The sequence below is a fragment of the Phalangium opilio genome, unplaced genomic scaffold, assembly GCF_054372755.1.
Source record: "Phalangium opilio isolate 3A_F unplaced genomic scaffold, DU_Popi_V2 ptg000042l_1, whole genome shotgun sequence".
Classification (NCBI taxonomy): domain Eukaryota; kingdom Metazoa; phylum Arthropoda; class Arachnida; order Opiliones; family Phalangiidae; genus Phalangium; species Phalangium opilio.
The window spans coordinates 1,328,011-1,347,305 of NW_028324166.1; the positions used below are offsets into that span (position 1 = coordinate 1,328,011).

The following is a 19,295-nucleotide window of genomic DNA, read 5'->3' on the forward strand; positions in this document are numbered from 1 at the left end:
TGTTTTGATGAGATTTAATTATCGTTTCCGAGCATAATTTATCATTCTAAACTAAATCAAATAAACCTTTTTAAGCCGTTCATTGTCCCTTTAAGGTTTCAGAAAATTTTCCATGGTTCTGAAATGGGAAGGGCTTGTATTTTCTTTGAAAAGCTGGAATTAGCCCACCCCCACCCCCCGCCCGAAGCAAAACGAAAGGGGTTAGATGATAAGGTGAGAGAGTTTATTTTTTATTTACAACGTGAGCGAACATACCGCTGCTACACCCCCAGCCCCTTCTTGATATTGGACAATAGATTCAAGGCCCAAGGTAGGAGGAAGCGGGTTCCAGAGTCCGAGTGAACTCTTTTCGTCGTTTTCGAGGGTTTCTTGGATTTTATCTGGCATTAAGTCGTAAAGTTTTCTTTTGCCAAGTCATCGCCCACATGTGTAAAAACAGGTCATTAATTATCAATATAGTCATATTTTTAAAGCCAAAGTACGCGCTTTAGTTGTTGTCGTGAGTAATTGGACTACCTTAATAGACTTGTGTGATTGTTTATCTGTTAAATGAAAAGAAGTTCGTGAACAATTAACCGGTAAGAAACATTTCAGTTTTGTTCACAACTAATTTAGCTATCCGTCTTTTTATATCAAATTAGTACGAAGTGTCTATTTTAGCCTGTTTATCGGGCGTAAATAATCTATGAGCTATTCCGCCTGTTTTCAGGCCTAAATAGCGGCCCACAGGCCGGGCACTATTTTAGTCTGAAAAACAGGCGGAAATAGCCAAACGCCGCCCGACGCCTATTTTCGCCTGTTAAATATGAATTCCGAAAAACAGTTTATAATTATTGATTAACGTGTGAATGGGGAGTATAGTGTGAAAGGTCCTTAAGTTGGGCTAACTCAGGTGTTCACACACTAATCAAAAAAAAAAATAAACTACAACTTCTAATTTGGGTGAAATGGTAGTAATTTTTTCACCGTAATTTAAAATGCAGTTTGAAAGCTACAGGGCCCCGTTCGCTTCAAAATTAGTTTGGAGGGGCTAATCTCTCGAAGATTCCCAGTACACGGATTACGCGTAATAATTTTAGCACTGTCAAAGGCAGGGCTTTTAAAGATTACGTCTAATTACTTTAGTACAGTCAAAGGTACAGCGTGTACACCGATTAAGCTGAGTGACAGCCCCTCGACTAGTTTTTAAAGGTGTTTCAATAATAATTGTTTTTTATCGATTTTCAAAGTTTCCAATATTGGGCCTAAAAGATCCGAAATTAATTCGACCATTTTATTCTGTATTTTTCGAATTAGCCTTATTTCTTTTCTGCGCCTCTGGCGGAGTTTCTGGAAACTACCCCATAGAGACTTAGTAACTTACGAAAGTTCGCAGAAACACCGCCAAATGGCCCAGCGCTCGAACCACCCGGGGTTGGTTCTGCGAACCTGTGTAAGATACCCAGTCTCTAGTTTCCAGACACTCCGCCAGAGGCGCTGAATAGATATAAGGCTAATTCTTCCGCTAAACCATAGCCCACTCGATTACGCGCGTCACAACGCAAGCTGCTCTATAGAGCTATTTCAGTGGGGGAAAAATTTCGTGTGCAGTGCTACGAAAATTGGGCCTGCCTTTGAGTGTAGGGCGGCCATTTTATGAGGGTTTTCTTTATGGGCAAATAGCATTGGTGACGTAGCCATTACCCCCCTCCCCCTGAAATAGCTCTATAGCGCGAGCAGCGCAGCGTCCGGGAGCGCGGATCGAGTGGGCTATGGCTAAACCCGACTCCTTCAGTTTGGCTTAATCCACGAGCTCCATATCATGACAGCGCGATTATTAGGCTTAACTATGGCCAGTGAGAGTGGCGGTCGGAATTTGCTGGAAAATTCAAAAAAAGTGAGGATTGTCAACTTAGTTTCGAATCATTAGAGGTTAAGCGCGCACCGAAAAAAGCGGGTACGGGCAAAGAAGATACACGCCCCAGGAATGGAAAGTGTAGCTTCCTCTAGTGTAAATTTTTGTCTCTCCCCTCCTCAAAGGCAGGCTCGGTTGGCCGAGGTATTTCCGGCTACATTCGAAATTGCATAGACCGGAAGTTCCTTGATTAACCCAACCCCGAGACATAGCTTCCATTCCTGGAGCGTATATTTTCTTTGGTACGGGTACGTGTACACAGTGCATCGGACAAATGCACTATAAAAGGTAGCTACACGTGCCCGTACCCGTTTTTTTCGGTGCGCGCTTAACCGCATATCCCCGACTTCGAAAATCGATTCAAAAATTGTAGAAGCTTTGTTAGTTTTAATAACGGTTTTGAGATTAGTTTATCATTCTGAAGCGAATAAACTTAACTTGTTTGAACCCTTCACGCTCCATTTAATTTTGCACTGAACATGATCAAATCTGATTAGAATGATTATCCACTGTGCATTGATTAAATAATTAGATTCGTTAAATGCTGTTCAAATACGCACCCTGAAGCTAAGTGAACTGCCCCTCGATTTTTTTTTTGCAGTAGAGAAGTCCTAAGGTTACAGGTGTGTCAAGTATAGCCCTTTACAGTCTTTAGAATAAAGGTCTACTTACAGGAGAAATGAAGGTCGTAAAAAAATGTGGTGTTTGCTACTGTTCTTTTCAAAATATAGAAAATTACATAAAACACTATAAATTGCACCAGAACGTGCCAAATATTCAATATCCTTGTGGTTTTGATTCATGTACAAACAATTTCTCAAATTATAGCTCGCTTAAAAGTCACTGCCAAAGGCTACACAGAAAAAGACCATGCCCTGAAAATAGCTTAAACACAAATTCGGTTCCACCTTCAGTTTTAGAAGATTCATTGAAATGCTCTATTCAGAACTGCCAGAAAGGATTTGAAGATTTTAAGTGCCTTGTATCACATTTAAAATCTCACATAAGGCAAGGCCTCGGAGTGATTTGCCCCTACAAGTGTAACGAATTAAAAAGTTACAGTGTACTATCTTCGTTTTCTACACACTTGTCTCGAAATCATAAAAGTGGTGTTGTACCTTATGCGAATGCTTTAGTTTCTCCTGAAAAAACTAACAGAAACCCCGGTAGTGACCTAATTTTTGATGGTGGTAATGGTGCCGATTCAAGCCAAAATTATGATGTGACTGATACAGATCCCGAGACTTTATTTGCTAGAAACTTGGGGCTTTTTTATCTGAAGCTTGAGACTAAAAAGTTAATTCCCGTGTCCACCATACAAACAATTATTGAAGAATTTCAGTCTCTTAAAGAAATTGAATCAGATCATATCGAAATAAAACTTAGGTGCAAACTTAATGATATGGGGCTTGATGAGACAACTGTCTTGCAAGTTTTAAAATCTATAAAAGAATGTGATTTGCTGGGCACAATGAACGATTCAATTTTTAAGACAGACTATCACCGTAAAAAGTTCAACGAATCACAACTTAATTACGTACCCCCTGTAGGCATTTTGCTCGGGTACCACGAAGGCCAAAAACTATTTTATAATTACGTGCCTATTAAAAACACACTTAAAACATTTATTTCTAACCATGAAGTCGCGAAAATGCTTCAGTTTGTAAAGCCAACTTACAATAGAGAGTCTAATAATTTGTTAAGAGACGTAACTGATGGTAAAGTCTATAGGGAAAATCTGGCCTTTTCAGAAAAGGCACTAAATTTAATAATATTTCAAGATGCATTCCAGACAGTAAACCCATTGGGCTCGGCTAAATCAAAGAATAAATTAATTGGCGTATATTATACTCTATTAAATGTACCACCAGAAAAAAGATCCAATATAGATCATATACAATTAATTTCTCTATGCAAAGAATTAGATATGAAAAGAAAAGGTGTGACTAAATTTTTTAGTAAGTTGGTTGACGACTTGAAAGACTTACAGAAAAATGGAATAGAGTTAAGCAATGGAGAAAATGTAAAAGTTAATCTTTTCGCCCTGGTAGGGGATAATCTTGGGTCACATGAGGTGGGTGGTTTCCAGCTAGGTTTTAGTAGTGGGCATATCTGCCGCTATTGCGAAATTAATTTTGCTGATATAGGAAAAGATATTGTTGGCAAAAAGAGGTCGATTAAAAGCTATGAGTCTGCTCTACAACAAATAACTGAAGGCGTTAATGACACAGTCATGGGAATTAAAATGGATTCGCCATTTAATGTTTTAAAGGATTTTCATGTTTGCAATCCCGGATTGCCACCCTGTTTGGCTCATGATCTCTTTGAGGGAGTCGTAGCTTATGATTTGCGCCTGTTTTTAAATGATTTGGTTAAAGTGAAAAAATGGTTCTCATTGCCCCATCTAAATTTTATGATAACCCATTTCAAGTATAGCGGAAGCGACGCAAATAGTAAGCCTTGTCCTCAAATAGCTAACAGTTCAAAACTAACAGGCAATGCCTCTCAAAATTGGTGCATGGTTAGAATGCTTTCATTAATTGTGGGAGTTTGTGTGAAAGACGCCTCTGACCCTGTTTGGTCTCTCTATTTACAATTAAAATTAATTGTTCAATATATTTGTGCACCTAAAATATCGAAAGAAGATATAGCTATTCTTATTGTACTTCTCGACCAATATAAAACTGATTTAATGGAAACGTTTCCGAACTATAGACTTAAACCAAAACATCATTACGTCTTTGCCCATTATCCTGAGTTACTATTGCAATTTGGTCCATTAATAAGAGTCTATACTTTAAGATTCGAAAGTAAAAACGGGTATTTTAAAAAGTGTGCAAGACAAACGAAAAATTTCATAAATCCAACCAAATCCCTCGCCGAAAAACACCAAAAGCTCCAGGCTTATTTAGCAAGTGGATCGTATTTTGGGTCAGATTTGGATTTCAATTTTCGTCGCTCTATTACTTTTTCTCCGAATGATTTCTGTGATGAGGAAATTAAAAATATGGCGTTAAGCTTTCATCTTAATGATATTAACAGTATATCTACTCCCAAGATTACTTATTTGGGTACAGAGTATGAAATTGGTCAATTCATTATTATTCAGAGTTCAGTAAACCAAGTTTTATTTGGGAAAATTGAGACATTAATAGTTAAGGGAAATGAGGTATTTTTATTAGTGCAACGATATTCTTCAGTGTTAAACTTGGCATTAAGTGTATACGAATTGATTGATTTAAATGCATCAAACATAATACCCATAAAAGAAGCGAGTGACTTTTACCCTTTGCAAATGTACAGATTTAACGAAAAGGATTGTGTTGTTTTAAAGCATCTAGTTTGCCACAGCCAAACGGATCATCCGATATTTTAGGATCAAGAAACCGTAAGCGAGAGAATTATATAATCTTTTATACGATAAATTATTATATAGGGTTCGTACACAATCTGGAAAACCTGAAAAACCTGGAAAAGTGAGGGAATTTGAAAATAAGCCTAAAACGACAGGGAAATTAAAAATAGGTCTAAAAGTCGAGGAATTTGAAAATATACCTTAAATTGTCCGGGAATTTGATATTAGGCCAAAATTATTCAGGGAAATTTGATATTAGGCCAAAATTATTCAGGGAAATTTGATATTAGGCCAAAATTATTCAGGGAAATTTGATATTAGGCCAAAATTATTCAGGGAAATTTGATATTAGGCCAAAATTATTCAGGGAAATTTGATATTAGGCCTAAAATAGTCAGAGAAATTTGAAAATAGGCCTAAAATAGTCAGAGAAATTTGAAAATAGGCCTAAAATAGTCAGAGAAATTTGAAAATAGGCCTAAAATAGTCAGAGAAATTTGAAAACAGGCCCAGAATGGTCAGGGAAATTTGTAGCATATGGTCAGTGAAAACCTGGAAAAGTCAGGGAATTTGAACTCAAAATGTTTGTACGAACCCTGTAATATACTTAGATTTCCAACGCTGGCTGTATAGGGCCACGCGGAAATTTAAAGATTAAATCATCGATCGTATATTTAGTTTTAGTAAAGTTATGCAAAATAACTGCTAACCAAGAATTTCTTTTCAGATGGCCGATGTTGAATTTATGGAAACAGATATTTCCATACAGGAAAAAAACGTACTTGAGAGCTATTTACTTCTGGCATTGCCGCAACTATCAAAAAATCCAACAACACTTGCTAAGCTTCTCGAGCGTGTAATATCTCTGGGTGTTGAGAAGCCGTCCGACCTTAACCTCATCAGGCAAGAAGATATAGACCAATCCATTTTAAAGCCAATTCAAATACGTTTACTTCAACAATATGTCGAGAGAAATTCTGAAGTTACTAGCAAAAGGGATTCGACCAGTGATCTGATCGACAAGCAAGTTGGCGAATCATCCAGAGAAGTAACAAACATTTCCTGTTTTACCCCGCAAAATACTTTGTGTTTCGTAATTTTATTTATTTTACCAAGAACGGATTTAGGATATCATAAGAACGTCGAAACGTAACATTAAAACCTGGTACCATGAAGTCCTACTTGCGTTGAAAATTTTTTTGCCTCCGTTGTAAATAATGCAAATCTGCTTTTAGATCTCGAAAAATCCCAGCGCTTCAACAGTAGTATAACTTCATGGCGCCAGCGTTGCATGCTCGGCGTTCCTGAATCCGTTCTTGATTTTACACTACATTTTTGGGTCTGTTAAAAAAATTCTTATCCAATGCTTCAAACAACGACCAAGTTTTCTCTCATGTATCGAAATTCGAAGCTTTTAGTTTGCAGAATATTCGCCTGCAAAGTTTCGTATCCCGTTCCATGAGAAAAAACTTCCTCTTAGTAGAAACTTTGCAAAGGAATTTATTTAACCGTCTATTATCCTTATATCTATTAAGCGCCTCTGCTGGAAGGTCTAGAAACTATTCCCATATAGACTGGGTAACTTACGAAAGTTCACATAATCACCGTCCGATGACGCTGCGATCGAGCCACCTGGCGTAGGTTTTGCGAACCTTCGTAAGTTATCCAGTCTCTATGAGAGTAGTTTCCAGACCCTTCGCCAGAGGCGCTGAACAGATATAAAGCTAATTTGAGGCTTTGATTTTTATAATTCTCTGATTTTTAAAAGGTTCCTCAGAATACACAAAACCGAGTCTGCAAATCAAACTGGGTCGAAAAGTACAAAATAGACCCAGAGATTTTTAAACAAAGTGTTAAAACACAGCTGCTAAGTGGGAAAAAACTTAGCAAAAAAGCCAGAAGAACCGCCGTAAAGGATTTGGTGAACAACATTTTACAAGTTTGTCCGAGACCGCTCACAAGCCAGCTTATGGAGGTAGCCAAGAAACTATATTCCATTTATCCGGAGGCCATTTGCGATAAACTGGATGGGGAGATTCTAGGTTGCGGGTACGCTAGTTTTGGTACCCAATTAAAAAATCGCATTGAAAATATGACAAGAGACAAAGACAATAACATACCCAGAGTGCGAAAATCCCAAAAAAACAAATATGTTTCAAGAATTGACCACTTTAATTCCCAGCCCGAAAATGAACTAGTCGGAAAAGAAGCTTGCTTGGTAGCTCAGCAAGAGTTAAAGGCTATGGCGCACGAATTGACCCCCAATATTGAAACAGTAAAGAAAAATTTAAAAGACACCTATATTTTACAAAGGGACGATTGCAACGAAGAGCTCCATGGAAAAACACTCCATGAAAATTGGCCGTTTCTTTTTGAAACGTATGGCATTTTTGTCCACAACGAGATTTTGTTAGGCAAGGATTTGCGGGCGCTATTCCATACGTTTTTCACAGAAAACGGGAAGAAGATTTTGGGATTGTTCTCGCGCATCAAAAGCAAAGAAATAAAGGAGATCATGAAAAAATATGACAAAAATTCTTCGTGGAATAGCCTTAACTCAATCTCTTGTATCATACATTTGCTGTTCAAACATTTCAATGAAAAATCAGAAAATATTTTTCCGTGCTTTGAGGTAACTTTTTATATTAATTGTGTACTTACAAAGTGGTGTAGGACTAATTTTCTAACGGAAATTCAAAACAGCCAGGAACAAGTCTGGAGGAATTGGAAAAAAAAATTAAAGCACACCCTTGTCTGACAGTTTCTGGTATGTAACGAGTAGAAAACCATTACTATAGGATAGTAGGTTAATAGATACATTTATGGAAAAAAAATTTCAGGAACTGATCTGTTTACGGCAGAAATGCTTATGTTATCGATTGATAACAATATTGTGAACGATCACATTCAAGCTAGTGACCTGATTGATGCTTTGGCTGCTTTGCTTGGAATCTATTACATGACAAACATTAAATACCCCGACGAGTGTGCCTGTTTTATGGAGTTTTTTCAAAGGTAATTCAAAAATATATTGTAACAAGTTCGGAAAAGGAAAATATTATCTCTCCGAGACGGAAATCAAGAAGTCGGTGGTTCGAATCCAATCACTGACAGAAAATAACGCGGTCACATGGGCTGTGACACACAGACAGATACACACACAGACAGATACACACACACACACAGACACGTCACTATTACATTATCCATTTAAATTATACCAAGAATATATAGGAAGTGTCAAACATATGGAATATATTTTTAAAAGAATTATTAATACCCTTAATTTACAAATTGTTATTCTGAATAGATGTGCTGCTAAAATAAACCCGCAAGCAAAGAAAGGGAGGAAAAAGCCGCCTCCAGTTAACCCAAAAGTGTTGGCGCTTATTAACAAACTGCAAAATTTTGAATGGTCCAGCGAAAGGTAATATTTAATAAAACTTTGAAAATTAAAATTAATTAGCTGTGCAGGTTACAAATATTTTTCTTGGATTTTAATCATGTTTAATTTTTAACTTTAGTGACATGAATATCATAGAAGAAGAAGCAGACTAAAATTTTTCATTTGTACAAAATAATCTTTCAATAAAAAATCTGACTGAACAACCACAAACGTGACGTTGCACTGAATATAACTAAAACAGTTGGTAAAAAGTACGCTTAGGCTTACTATCAGGGAACCAGTTAAATTTGATCAATTACACGGTTAGGCTTACCATTAAAAAACAGCAAAAATAAATGATTTTCACTGTTGGGCATATCTTAAAAAAACAGCACTATTTTGACAAATCACAGCTAAATTTACCATCAAGGAAACAGCAAAATTTTATCATTTACACGGTTTGGCTTACCATTAAATAAACATCAAAAATAAGTTAATTTCACTGTTGGGCATATGTTCAAGAAAACAGCACAATTTACAAACAATCACAGCCAGCATTACCGTCAAGGAAACAGCACAATCTTATCCTTTACACGGTTAGGCTTACCATTAAAGAAACAGCACAAATAAATCAATTTTACTGTTGGGCATATGTTCAAGAAAACAGCACAATTTACAAACAATCACAGCCAGCATTACCGTCAAGGAAACAGCACGATTTTATCAATTACACGGTTAGGCTTACCATTAAAAAAACAGCACAAATAAATCATTTTCACTTTTAGGCGTATGTTCAAGAAAACAGCACAATTTTCATACAATCACAGCTAGATTTACCATCAAGGAAACATCACGATTTTATCAATTACACGGTTAGGCTGACCATTAATAAAACGGCACAGTTTCATCAATATCACGGTGCGGTTAGCTATCAAGAAACCACTAAGTAAATGTAGAAAAAACTGTATATGTTCCTGTCGCAATAACAGCAAAACCAAGGTATTTTGCCGTTCCATCTTGCTGTTTTCTAAACATTAAAGTATAGCTAATTATAATGCTAGAGAAACCGTCAAAGCGACAGAAAACGGCGTGTTTAAAACAACGGCAATCGTTGCATTCAATAACACTGATAAATCTCAATGTAAAATTTACATCAACATACTGGCGTTAGGTGTCGCCAGTGGCTTACTGTAAATTTGATTGCAAATTTTTTCGGTGTGTAACGTTTCTTTACTCAACTTTAAATGAAGGTTCAGATTCATTAAAGTTTAGGCTATCTTGGGAAGGATAAATTTTTATAAATTAATTTTACTCTTTTTGGTTGTTCTCAACTATGCCGTATCATCATGAGATTATTATAAAGACTTTCCTACTAATACTATAAGGACAATTTTTCTTCCATAAAATGTACAGTTCTTAAAAGCGTACGACGGGTTTCAACGCCTCAAGTCTGGTATTTTGTTATTCGGTACTCTTATGTAGACGAATTTGTTCTGAAATACACTTGTGCACTTTTGCCAGCCAGCTTCGATCAAGGCCTTTTAATGTAGGGTTTGATGGTTTTACGCTATCAACGCTACGGTTTATTTAGACGCTCGAAAACATCATAGCAACTAGTTTGTTAGACAAATTGCTGAAATTTATTTTAGAAAAGATTTTAGTATTATTCATCTCCAAATGGATTCATTTATTCTCGACGACTTTTGCGAATCTCCATTTTGGGTATGTTACTTGTTGTTTATTTACTTTACCAGGATTCTGTTAATGGCATTTGATAGCAAAAAAATATGTGTTCAAAATTTCATCTTGGCATTTAATAATTTAACCATCACATTATTTTAATCAGGACTCCAATTTGACATGGTACACGGATGACCCAGACTTCACTCCTTGTTTTCAAAAGACCATTCTGGTCTGGGTGCCATGCGCCATACTCTGGTTGTTCCTTCCATTGGAAATCGCGCTGATCGCCAAGTCGGAGAGGCGAGGAGTCCGTTGTTCTCTTCTTTCAATTACGAAAAATGTAAGTACTTTTACTCCTAAATACCACAAAGCAAAATTGCTCATGCAATACGCCTTAATTGTACATCTGGCTTAACACGAGACGCGCGTTCTTGCCACTGTAATACTTAAAAAGTAGCTATTACTTTTGATTTGTGTTTTCAGCTCTCGGTTTTGTTACTGGCCGCAATTAGCGTCTTAAAATTTGGTAAACAAATATATTACGGCGATTATGAAGTCGTTGACAATTTGGCGGTCGTCCTTCAATTTGGAACTTACGTAAGATAATTTACAAAAATCAATATAAACATTTTGATGAATTAAATTGGATCTTATTTGTTGCAGATCTTGGCGTTATTCCTCATAATTTACGGCAGAGGGGGTGGCGCGGTGTTGTCCGGAATCCTGACCATGTTTTGGTTCCTCTTAACACTAACGCAAACTATTACACTGAGATCTACTATCATCAAGTACTATTTACAAGTAAGCCAAGGTTTTCTTTCCTAATTATTGCAGCAATATAATAATGTGTAATATTTCAGAACGACAAAGATGACTATTTCGGGTTGGTAATTGAGTCGGTAATTTACCCTTTAGTAGTAATTACCCTTGTATTACACACACAGAGTGACGGCTCTCCGCACTACGAAAAACACACGTACGCAATCGAAGTAAAAATGGTAATACTTCATCTAGTTTTTACCTCTCCGAGTGACGTATGTCACGGAGAGGTTCTGTAACGATCGTGTGTGTCTGTCTGTGTGTGTGTCTGTGTCTGTTGTTACACCCACGTGACCGCGTTCGCAGTTTCCAAATCGGAGCAAACGTGTTCGCCATTTCCGAACTGCTTTCACAGTCACGGAATTGGCTACTCTATGGCGAGTTCTCACACCACCATCTTCTGGTCTTTGTCCATCCCACACGGACACCAGTCTGTACTTACAGGCTTCTAATCACCACCATCTTATGGCCTTCGTCCATCCCACATGGACACCAGTCTGTACACACTGGCTTCTAACACCACCATCTTCTGGTCTTTGTCCATCCCACATGGACACCAGTCTGTACACACTGGCTTCTAACACCACCATCTTCTGGTCTTCGTTTTTGTCCATCGCGCATGGACACCAGTCTGTACTTACTGGCTTCTAACACCACCATCTTCTGGTCATTGTCCATCCCACATGGACACCAGTCTGTACACACTGGCTTCTAACACCACCATCTTCTGGTCTTCGTTTTTGTCCATCGCGCATGGACACCAGTCTGTACTTACTGGCTTCTAACACCACCATCTTCTGGTCATTGTCCATCCCACATGGACACCAGTCTGTACACACTGGCTTCTAACACCACCATCTTCTGGTCTTTGTTTTTGTCCATACCACATGGACACCAGTCTGTACACCTGGCTTCTACACCACCATCTTCTGGTCATTGTCCATCCCCCATGGACACCAGTCTGTACACACTGGCTTCTAACACCACCATCTTCTGGTCTTCGTTTTTGTCCATCGCGCATGGACACCAGTCTGTACTTACTGGCTTCTAACACCACCATCTTCTGGTCACTGTCCATCCCACATGGACACCAGTCTGTACACACTGGCTTCTAACACCACCATCTTCTGGTCTTTGTTTTTGTCCATACCACATGGACACCAGTCTGTACACCTGGCTTCTACACCACCATCTTCTGGTCTTTGTTTTTGTCCATCCCACATGGACACCAGTCTGCACACCTGGCTTCTACTCCATCGTCATCGTTTGGTTTAAGACATTCGCGGCGATCAGCTAGGGTTACGAGAAACGTCTAGCCTCCCTAGGGTGGGTTGTCCACGATAGGTTTTCGCAATTGCGGTTGTTCTTGCTTTTAACTGTAGTTCGACACCCTTATATACTACCTATTTGGATAAGGCGAAGCAACCGGCGTATGCTTCATTTCAAACGCCAATATTAGTCAAGTCTCTCAAGAATGTTTAATTGTTCTTTTTTAAAACGATGTAACGTTCAATAAGGCGAATAACTAACGAAGAAAATATTAAATATTAATTATATTCATTTTAATATTTAAGATAATCTTGTTTCTCAATTCAAAATTAATACGGAAAGAGTTAAAAAGCAGTCTATGCTTTTGTCTGTGTGTGTCCGTCCGTTGTTACAGTAGTGCGCTGCGTTAGAAGTTCGTTTTGTTTTGATGTGTAAAGGAATCCTACAGAACCATAATATTCCCTTTATCCTTAATATAAAGTGAATATGTGGAAATACTTTTCGTAATTATTGTGCATTTAGTACTTTTGTAGCTTTAAAGCTCTATTTCATTTTGATATTCCAAAAATGTTTTTTAATATTATTATTTAAAATGGATGTTTATATATTCTGAGAGAGCGGTAGCTCTCTTAGATATGACTTCATACTGCTCTTAATGTATAAGGAGGGTTTGTTGTTTGGATGTAGATTTTTTTGTATTGCATTAACAGTTTTGAAAAAATTCCACAGAACTACAATTCTGGCCCAAAATATGTGGTTAAAATTTCAAAGAGATACATTAATTAGTTAATTTTATAAAAAATAAAGTTGCTAAGGGTGGTTTTCATTTCCATAAAATTTTTCACACCTTTTTATGAAAAACAGGAATTTTTCCCATAGAAATAACATGGGAAATTTTAAGAAAAAAACATTCCGGTTACTCCGATTTTAGAAAAACTATACGTTTGTTAGACTTGAAAATGGTTTTAAATGGAAGGTACAACACTTAACGTGGCGCTAAGCAATTTTCATTGACTATAATTAAGTCTAAGTATGTTTAAATTTAAATTTTCAAAACCATTCCAATCTGCGATATTTAAGCAGTGTAAAGAGTCAGTTTATGATGTTAGCACTTTTAAAGCTATTTGGTTCATATTTCGTGGTGGTTGAAAAACAAGGGGACCTAGCTTTGTGTGAGCTAACAAGTTAAGTTGGAAAAGGTCCCCCACACTAATAAATTATGTAACCAACTGCCTTTGGTACTTGTGGGTACTTGTAGGTACTTGTGGGTGCTTGTAGGTACTTGTGGGTGCTTGTTGGTACTTATGGATGCTTGTAGGTACTTGTGGGTGCTTGAAGGTACTTGTGGGTGCTTGTAGGTATTTATGGATGCTTGTAGGTACTTGTGGGTGCTTGTAGGTGCTTGTAGGTACTTGTGGGTGCATGTAGGTACTTGTGGGTGCTTGTAGGTACTTGTGGGTGCTTGTAGGTACTTGTGGGTGCTTGTAGGTACTTGTGGGTGCTTTTAGGTACTTGTGGGTGCTTATAGGTACTTATGGATGCTTGTAGGTACTTATGGAAGCTTGTAAGTACTTGTGGGCGCTTGTAGGTACTTGTGGGTGCTTGTAGGTATTTATGGATGCTTGTAGGTATTTATGGATGCTTGTAGGTATTTATGGATGCTTGTAGGTACTTGTGGGTGCTTGTAGGTACTAGTTGGTGCTTGTAGGTACTTGTGGGTGCATGTAGGTACTTGTGGGTGCATGTAGGTACTTGTGGGTGCTTGTAGGTACTTGTGGGTGCTTGTAGGTACTTATGGATGCTTGTTGGTACTTGTGGGTGCTTGTAGGTACTAGTGGGTGCTTGTAGGTACTAGTGTGTGCTTTTAGGTACTTGTGGGTGCTTTTAGGTACTTGTGGGTGCATGTAGGTACTTGTGGGTGCTTGTAGGTACTTGTGGGTGCTTGTAGGTACTTGTGGGTGCTTGTAGGTACTTGTGGGTGCTTGTAGGTACTTATGGATGCTTGTTGGTACTAGTGGGTGCTTGTAGGTACTAGTGGGTGCTTGTAGGTACTAGTGGGTGCTTTTAGGTACTTGTGGGTGCTTTTAGGTACTTGTGGGTGCTTTTAGGTACTTGTGGGTGCTTTTCGGTACTTGTGGGTGCTTGTAGGTACTTGTGGGTGCTTGTAGGTACTTGTGGGTGCTTGTAGGTACTTGTGGGTGCTTGTGGGTACTTGTTGGTTCTTGTGGGTGCTTGTGGGTGCTTGTAGGTACTTGTGGGTGCTTGTAGGTACTTGTGGGTACTTGTGGGTGCTTGTGGGTGCTTGTAGGTACTTGTGGGTGCTTGTAGGTACTTGTGGGTGCTTGTGGGTGCTTCTAGGTACTTATGGGTACTTGTGGATGCTTATAGGTACTTATGGGTACTTGTGGGTGCTTATAGGTACTTATGGGTACTTGTGGGTGCTTGTAGGTACTTGTGGGTGCTTGTGGGTGCTTGTAGGTGCTTGTGGGTGCTTGTGGGTACTTGTGGTTGTTTGTGGGTACTTGTGGGTGCTTGTAGGTAATTGTGGGTGCTTGTAGGTACTTGTGGGTGCTTGTGCAGATTTTGAAAATGTAAAACAGTTTCTTAACATTCTTAATTAATATGAAGACTGAAGGAACAGATATTAATCAAAAATGTCTTGATTAGAATCAAGACCTAAAAAGTATCGATAAGACTGAGGTTATCACTTGTCTGAAGGATCAGATATTAATTTTTCTTTTTAATTGAAACTTAAATGCATGCTTAAGAAAAAACAACGTTCCATTACCGTTTTCCGTTGAAATAAATAATTTTACTGGTAATCAATTTCAAAAATTTACTTATCTCGGCTTTTCGACCACAATTCCATTCCCCGAAAACATTTTATCATTACATTAATTACTTTTGGGAGATAACGTGTCAAAATAGCCTATAAAACAATAAAAAACTGTAATAGCGGTCTGTTTAGCCATGACAAGAACCTTTTAAAAGTTTCAAGCACTATATAACCCTTTCGAGACTAACAGGACCTGAGCAAACTATAGCTTAACCTGCTACTAGTACGACTAGGGAGAACTGATGTAAACTGGAGTTGAAATTTCATCATGTGCGACCTCGGCCTTGAAACTCTCCCATAGTCCGAGTGTGTGTAGAACATAATTTTTTCGCTGTTATCTGCCAAAATCAATCTTTCATGGTAGTGCCGCCTCCTCACTTGAATTTTTCATGATATATTAAGGTTTGAACGAACAAAATTCTAGATTACCATTTTCACTACCATGTCCCTCTGCTAACTTGAAACAAACATTCCTCTCTTTTTGCTGCTCATTACCGGTGCCATTCCCTTGACTTTCTGTTCGTTATAACTACTATCATGAGTTTATTTAATTCAAACCAAAATATAAAAAAATTGGATTTTTTTCCTTTTGTGCTACTAAGAATTTACAAATGTTGTCCGTGCCATATCAAATAGTCTCTAACCATTGTTAGAAACTAGAGAGAGAAATTGGGCAGTAACACTGATCATGCCCTGAACTATGAGAAAGAACAATACGACGGTTGACTAAAGTACACTTGATATTACATCATTTTGCAAAACCGCGAGTAAAAATCTTACTGTCCCTATTGAATTTGGCGCCATTGGTTTTAGAATAATTAAAATGTTCCACTGCGAAGCGTGCCGGTCATGAATGGGGATATAACGTCTTTAGGAACCTTTCAAAATGCAAAACCATACACGTACTCTCCCAAAAGTAATTAATGTAATGATAAAATGTTTTCGGGGAATGGAATTGTGGTCGAAAAGCCGAGATAAGTAAATTTTTGAAATTGATTACCAGTAAAATTATTTATTTCAACGGAAAACGGTAATGGAACGTTGTTTTTTCTTAAGCATGCATTTAAGTTTCAATTAAAAAGAAAAATTAATATCTGATCCTTCAGACAAGTGATAACCTCAGTCTTATCGATACTTTTTAGGTCTTGATTCTAATCAAGACATTTTTGATTAATTACCTAAGCTATACTACATCTGTTTATAGCATAATCCTTTCTAAAGTGAATACAAGTACAATGCTACTATGTCGGTCAAATGAACTTTGATTTGTCAATAGGCCTAGTGAACCAAAAAGTAAACGCTTGGGTTTGGATTTCGTTTCTGTAATGCAGAGACATTAACGGTACAGAGTGAGCCGAAAGTTAAGTACACTTTAGGCTTAGATATTATAATCATGGTGGAAATCTGGGCCGCGTTCAGCAGAGCCCAGCGCTGTTAACAGTGTCCTACATAACGGGATTTTGTTTTTGAATTTTGACGTCACGGTGCTTAGCGCTGAGCTAGCGCGGTCTTCAAAGAAAATAGTCGGCTTTTTGGATAACGTGACGTAAAACGTGTAGTTCTCAGCTTGGCGAAAAAACCATGGATGAATTAATACAAATAGCTCTTTGGGACTATAGCTATTTAATTGGCGTGAAACCAGTTGATCACGCGAGAATTTTGAGAGATATGCTAGTTTCTAATTTTAATTATAAAAGTTGTTATCTATCTCTATAAATATGTTATCATACAATTTTTGTTAAGCCTTGGTACCTTGCACGCTTTATTGCGCTAGCGTCATTTATAAAACGCCGATGACCGGAGAGAAGCTATGACGACAGAGCTCACCGGTAAACATTTCCAAAATCCGCTGCCTTTTTTGGTGAGCTCTGCTGAACGCAGCCCAGACCAGTGAAAGGTCTGATCGTAATCGGATAATAGCTTCGTGTTTTCATGCTTTTTATGGTACACATTTACTTTTAGTGTGTGTAGCCACAAATAAGCTTTGGTGTTATGTAACGTTAACAGTCATGTTGACAAACTAAGAAAATCGTTGAGGTGAAACGAGAGGATAGTGTTTATATGGCAACCCTGTTGTGAATATGGCTTTGAACATAGAGGGCATACAGTTGAGGAGTAGAAAATTGGGCCTTTACAAACACGTAAAGGTAGTATCCCTCCAAAGTTTTATCTCTTCATTTCCCGTTTCTCCCCCATCGGATGATTTTAATGTGTACAAGTATATCATTATTGGATGTAAAATGTCGTCTGATTTACAGTATATTTGCTATGCTTTGTATACTGCTTTAATATTTCATAAATTTTAACTTAAGAAACATTTCCATATCTGGGTAAATAAGTTTGTAAGTAGTCGTCTTGACTCGGAGAGGTAATATTTTGGTTTTCCCAACTTGTAATAAGTTATTCATGTAATGTAAGTTCGACGATGGTTACTAGGAGCTCCAGCCTTGTCGCTTGTTTTTCTCGATTTAGCTCTTAGTACAGTGTTAGTGTCATACATAATAACAGAATTGCATACTGCTAAAAGGAATAATTATGCCCCCATATATTCCATGGTATTTTCTAAGCTACTTTTCTAGGACGGCCTTGAATACTATCGGTCACGCCTCCTAACTCAGACGTCTTTTTAAGGGTACTAGTTTCTTGGTTTGTAGTAACGCGCGGTCAGGTGCTCTCCTATAAGCTATTTGGGATATATGCACTTAACATAAAGATGATTATTTTTAATATCTTAAGAAATCAAGGGAAGAAGATGCATCGTTTTGTTCACGTGTGGTTCATTCATGGCTTACCAGGTAAATCTCATCCCGTTCTTGCATTATTGTAAATTGACCTTGCTTGAAGAAGCTTTAACGAATTTTAGCGCCCTGTGGAAAGGTTGGAAGAAAAATCTGGAGCCACAGGATGTGTACGACTTGAATGACGCGGAGCAAGCGCTGAATGTCTCGTGCATTTTCGAAAAATACTGGAAACCCAAAGATGAGACCAAAAATGACGGCGATGATATGGAAATGAAAAGATTTTCAGAAGAAAGAAACAGAACCAAATATCAATGCAAATCCATCGCTTGGCCCTTGTTGAGGACAGTCGGGCCTTGCTTGATTGCTGGAGTGGTCTTTCAATTTTTGTCCGACGTATAGGCCAATGTATCACATAACGGAAAATTAAACATTATCAAGGCTGTATAGAATAGCAAAAGCCAAGATAGCGGCTCCCCTTTCTTGGAAAGATAATCAGTACATGATTAAACAATTGGGCTTCTGGCCATGAGCCTTTTAGCGACGTTTTTTTATTTCATGGCAGTATAATCTTATGGGTGAGCTCGTATCTTTGTTAAAGAATCCGACGTCTTTAATTGTCACGAGCTTACTTAGTGTAATTTCGGCCTGAGCAGGTCCCCAAACTAGCTACTCATGGTCTTAATTAAAAATTAATCTACCATCAAGATTAATTATTTACAAATTAATATTTTCCTAAATTCTCCGTTTTCAACTTTATGGAATGAACAGTGACTGACGTAGAGGAAGCACAACCCTCTGTACTGCAGACCTTGGATAACGCAAGTGTTCTTCATCAAAAACTACATTCAAGGCTTTTCGCTTTCAGCGCTTTTATTACATCCATTTTTATAGCGTTAAATTTCACGATAGGGACTTAAGATAATAATTGTACAAGGTTACATCAGGAATAAATACAACTAATATGTAAACTATCTGTATGCATTCCTGGTTATATAAATAAAATCTTCGCAAATTATTTCAAAATAGATGTGGCCATTTTTTCTTTATTATCTACGGTTCTTAAAACCATTAGAGCATCGAGCAACCTGATTAAACTTGAAGTATTAGCGTTACTATTTTCTGGAGAATGGGTCATGTCACGTGACTAGTTGTCTGTCCTATGCTTAGTAAGAGTGGATAGATTCTCTCTAATCAACGTTGAAAGAATCCTGCGAATCACACGTCAAGGGAAAACGAAACATGTGTTCATACTACGAAAGCTATGATCACCAAGAACTAAAAATATTCAAACTATTCGAACATCTCAAAAGTCA

The 19,295-nt window shown here is 37.8% G+C and overlaps 2 protein-coding genes across 5 annotated transcripts; both read left to right on the top strand.

The window, feature by feature from the left end:
* Positions 1-261: 261 nt before the first annotated feature.
* Positions 262-8,864, top strand: LOC149678128 (uncharacterized). 4 transcript variants are annotated; one of them, XM_089836144.1, is made up of 8 exons: positions 269-578; positions 5,229-5,282; positions 5,977-6,297; positions 7,018-7,881; positions 7,953-8,016; positions 8,090-8,264; positions 8,560-8,676; positions 8,774-8,864. In XM_089836144.1, the coding sequence occupies exons 3-8, from the start codon at positions 5,977-5,979 to the stop codon at positions 8,805-8,807; spliced, it is 1,575 nt and encodes a 524-aa protein (XP_089692270.1). In that variant the 5' UTR covers positions 269-578; positions 5,229-5,282; the 3' UTR covers positions 8,808-8,864. The 4 variants fall into 4 exon arrangements, with proteins under 4 accessions (XP_089692267.1, XP_089692270.1, XP_089692268.1 ...); XM_089836142.1 differs by having other exon boundaries at positions 270-578; positions 5,198-5,282; XM_089836143.1 differs by lacking the exon at positions 269-578 and having other exon boundaries at positions 5,141-5,282.
* Positions 8,865-9,902: 1,038 nt separating this feature from the next.
* Positions 9,903-17,731, top strand: LOC149678129 (multidrug resistance-associated protein 1-like). The gene is made up of 7 exons (XM_089836992.1): positions 9,903-10,356; positions 10,481-10,657; positions 10,801-10,914; positions 10,981-11,118; positions 11,178-11,216; positions 11,262-11,315; positions 17,714-17,731. The coding sequence occupies exons 1-7, from the start codon at positions 10,312-10,314 to the stop codon at positions 17,729-17,731; spliced, it is 585 nt and encodes a 194-aa protein (XP_089693118.1). The 5' UTR covers positions 9,903-10,311.
* The last annotated feature ends 1,564 nt before the right edge of the window (positions 17,732-19,295 follow it).

What these genes read in the sequence shown, in the direction of transcription:
- LOC149678128 (XM_089836141.1), top strand. Translation starts at nt 2,574, where the DNA reads ATGAAGGTCGTAAAAAAATGTGGTGTTTGCTACTGTTCTTTTCAAAAT.
- LOC149678129 (XM_089836992.1), top strand. Translation starts at nt 10,312, where the DNA reads ATGGATTCATTTATTCTCGACGACTTTTGCGAATCTCCATTTTGG. An exon ending in TTTGCGAATCTCCATTTTGG is followed by an intron (nt 10,357 to 10,480) that starts GTATGTTACTTG and finishes TATTTTAATCAG; the next exon opens with GACTCCAATTTGACATGGTA. An exon ending in TCGGGTTGGTAATTGAGTCG is followed by an intron (nt 11,217 to 11,261) that starts GTAATTTACCCT and finishes TTACACACACAG; the next exon opens with AGTGACGGCTCTCCGCACTA.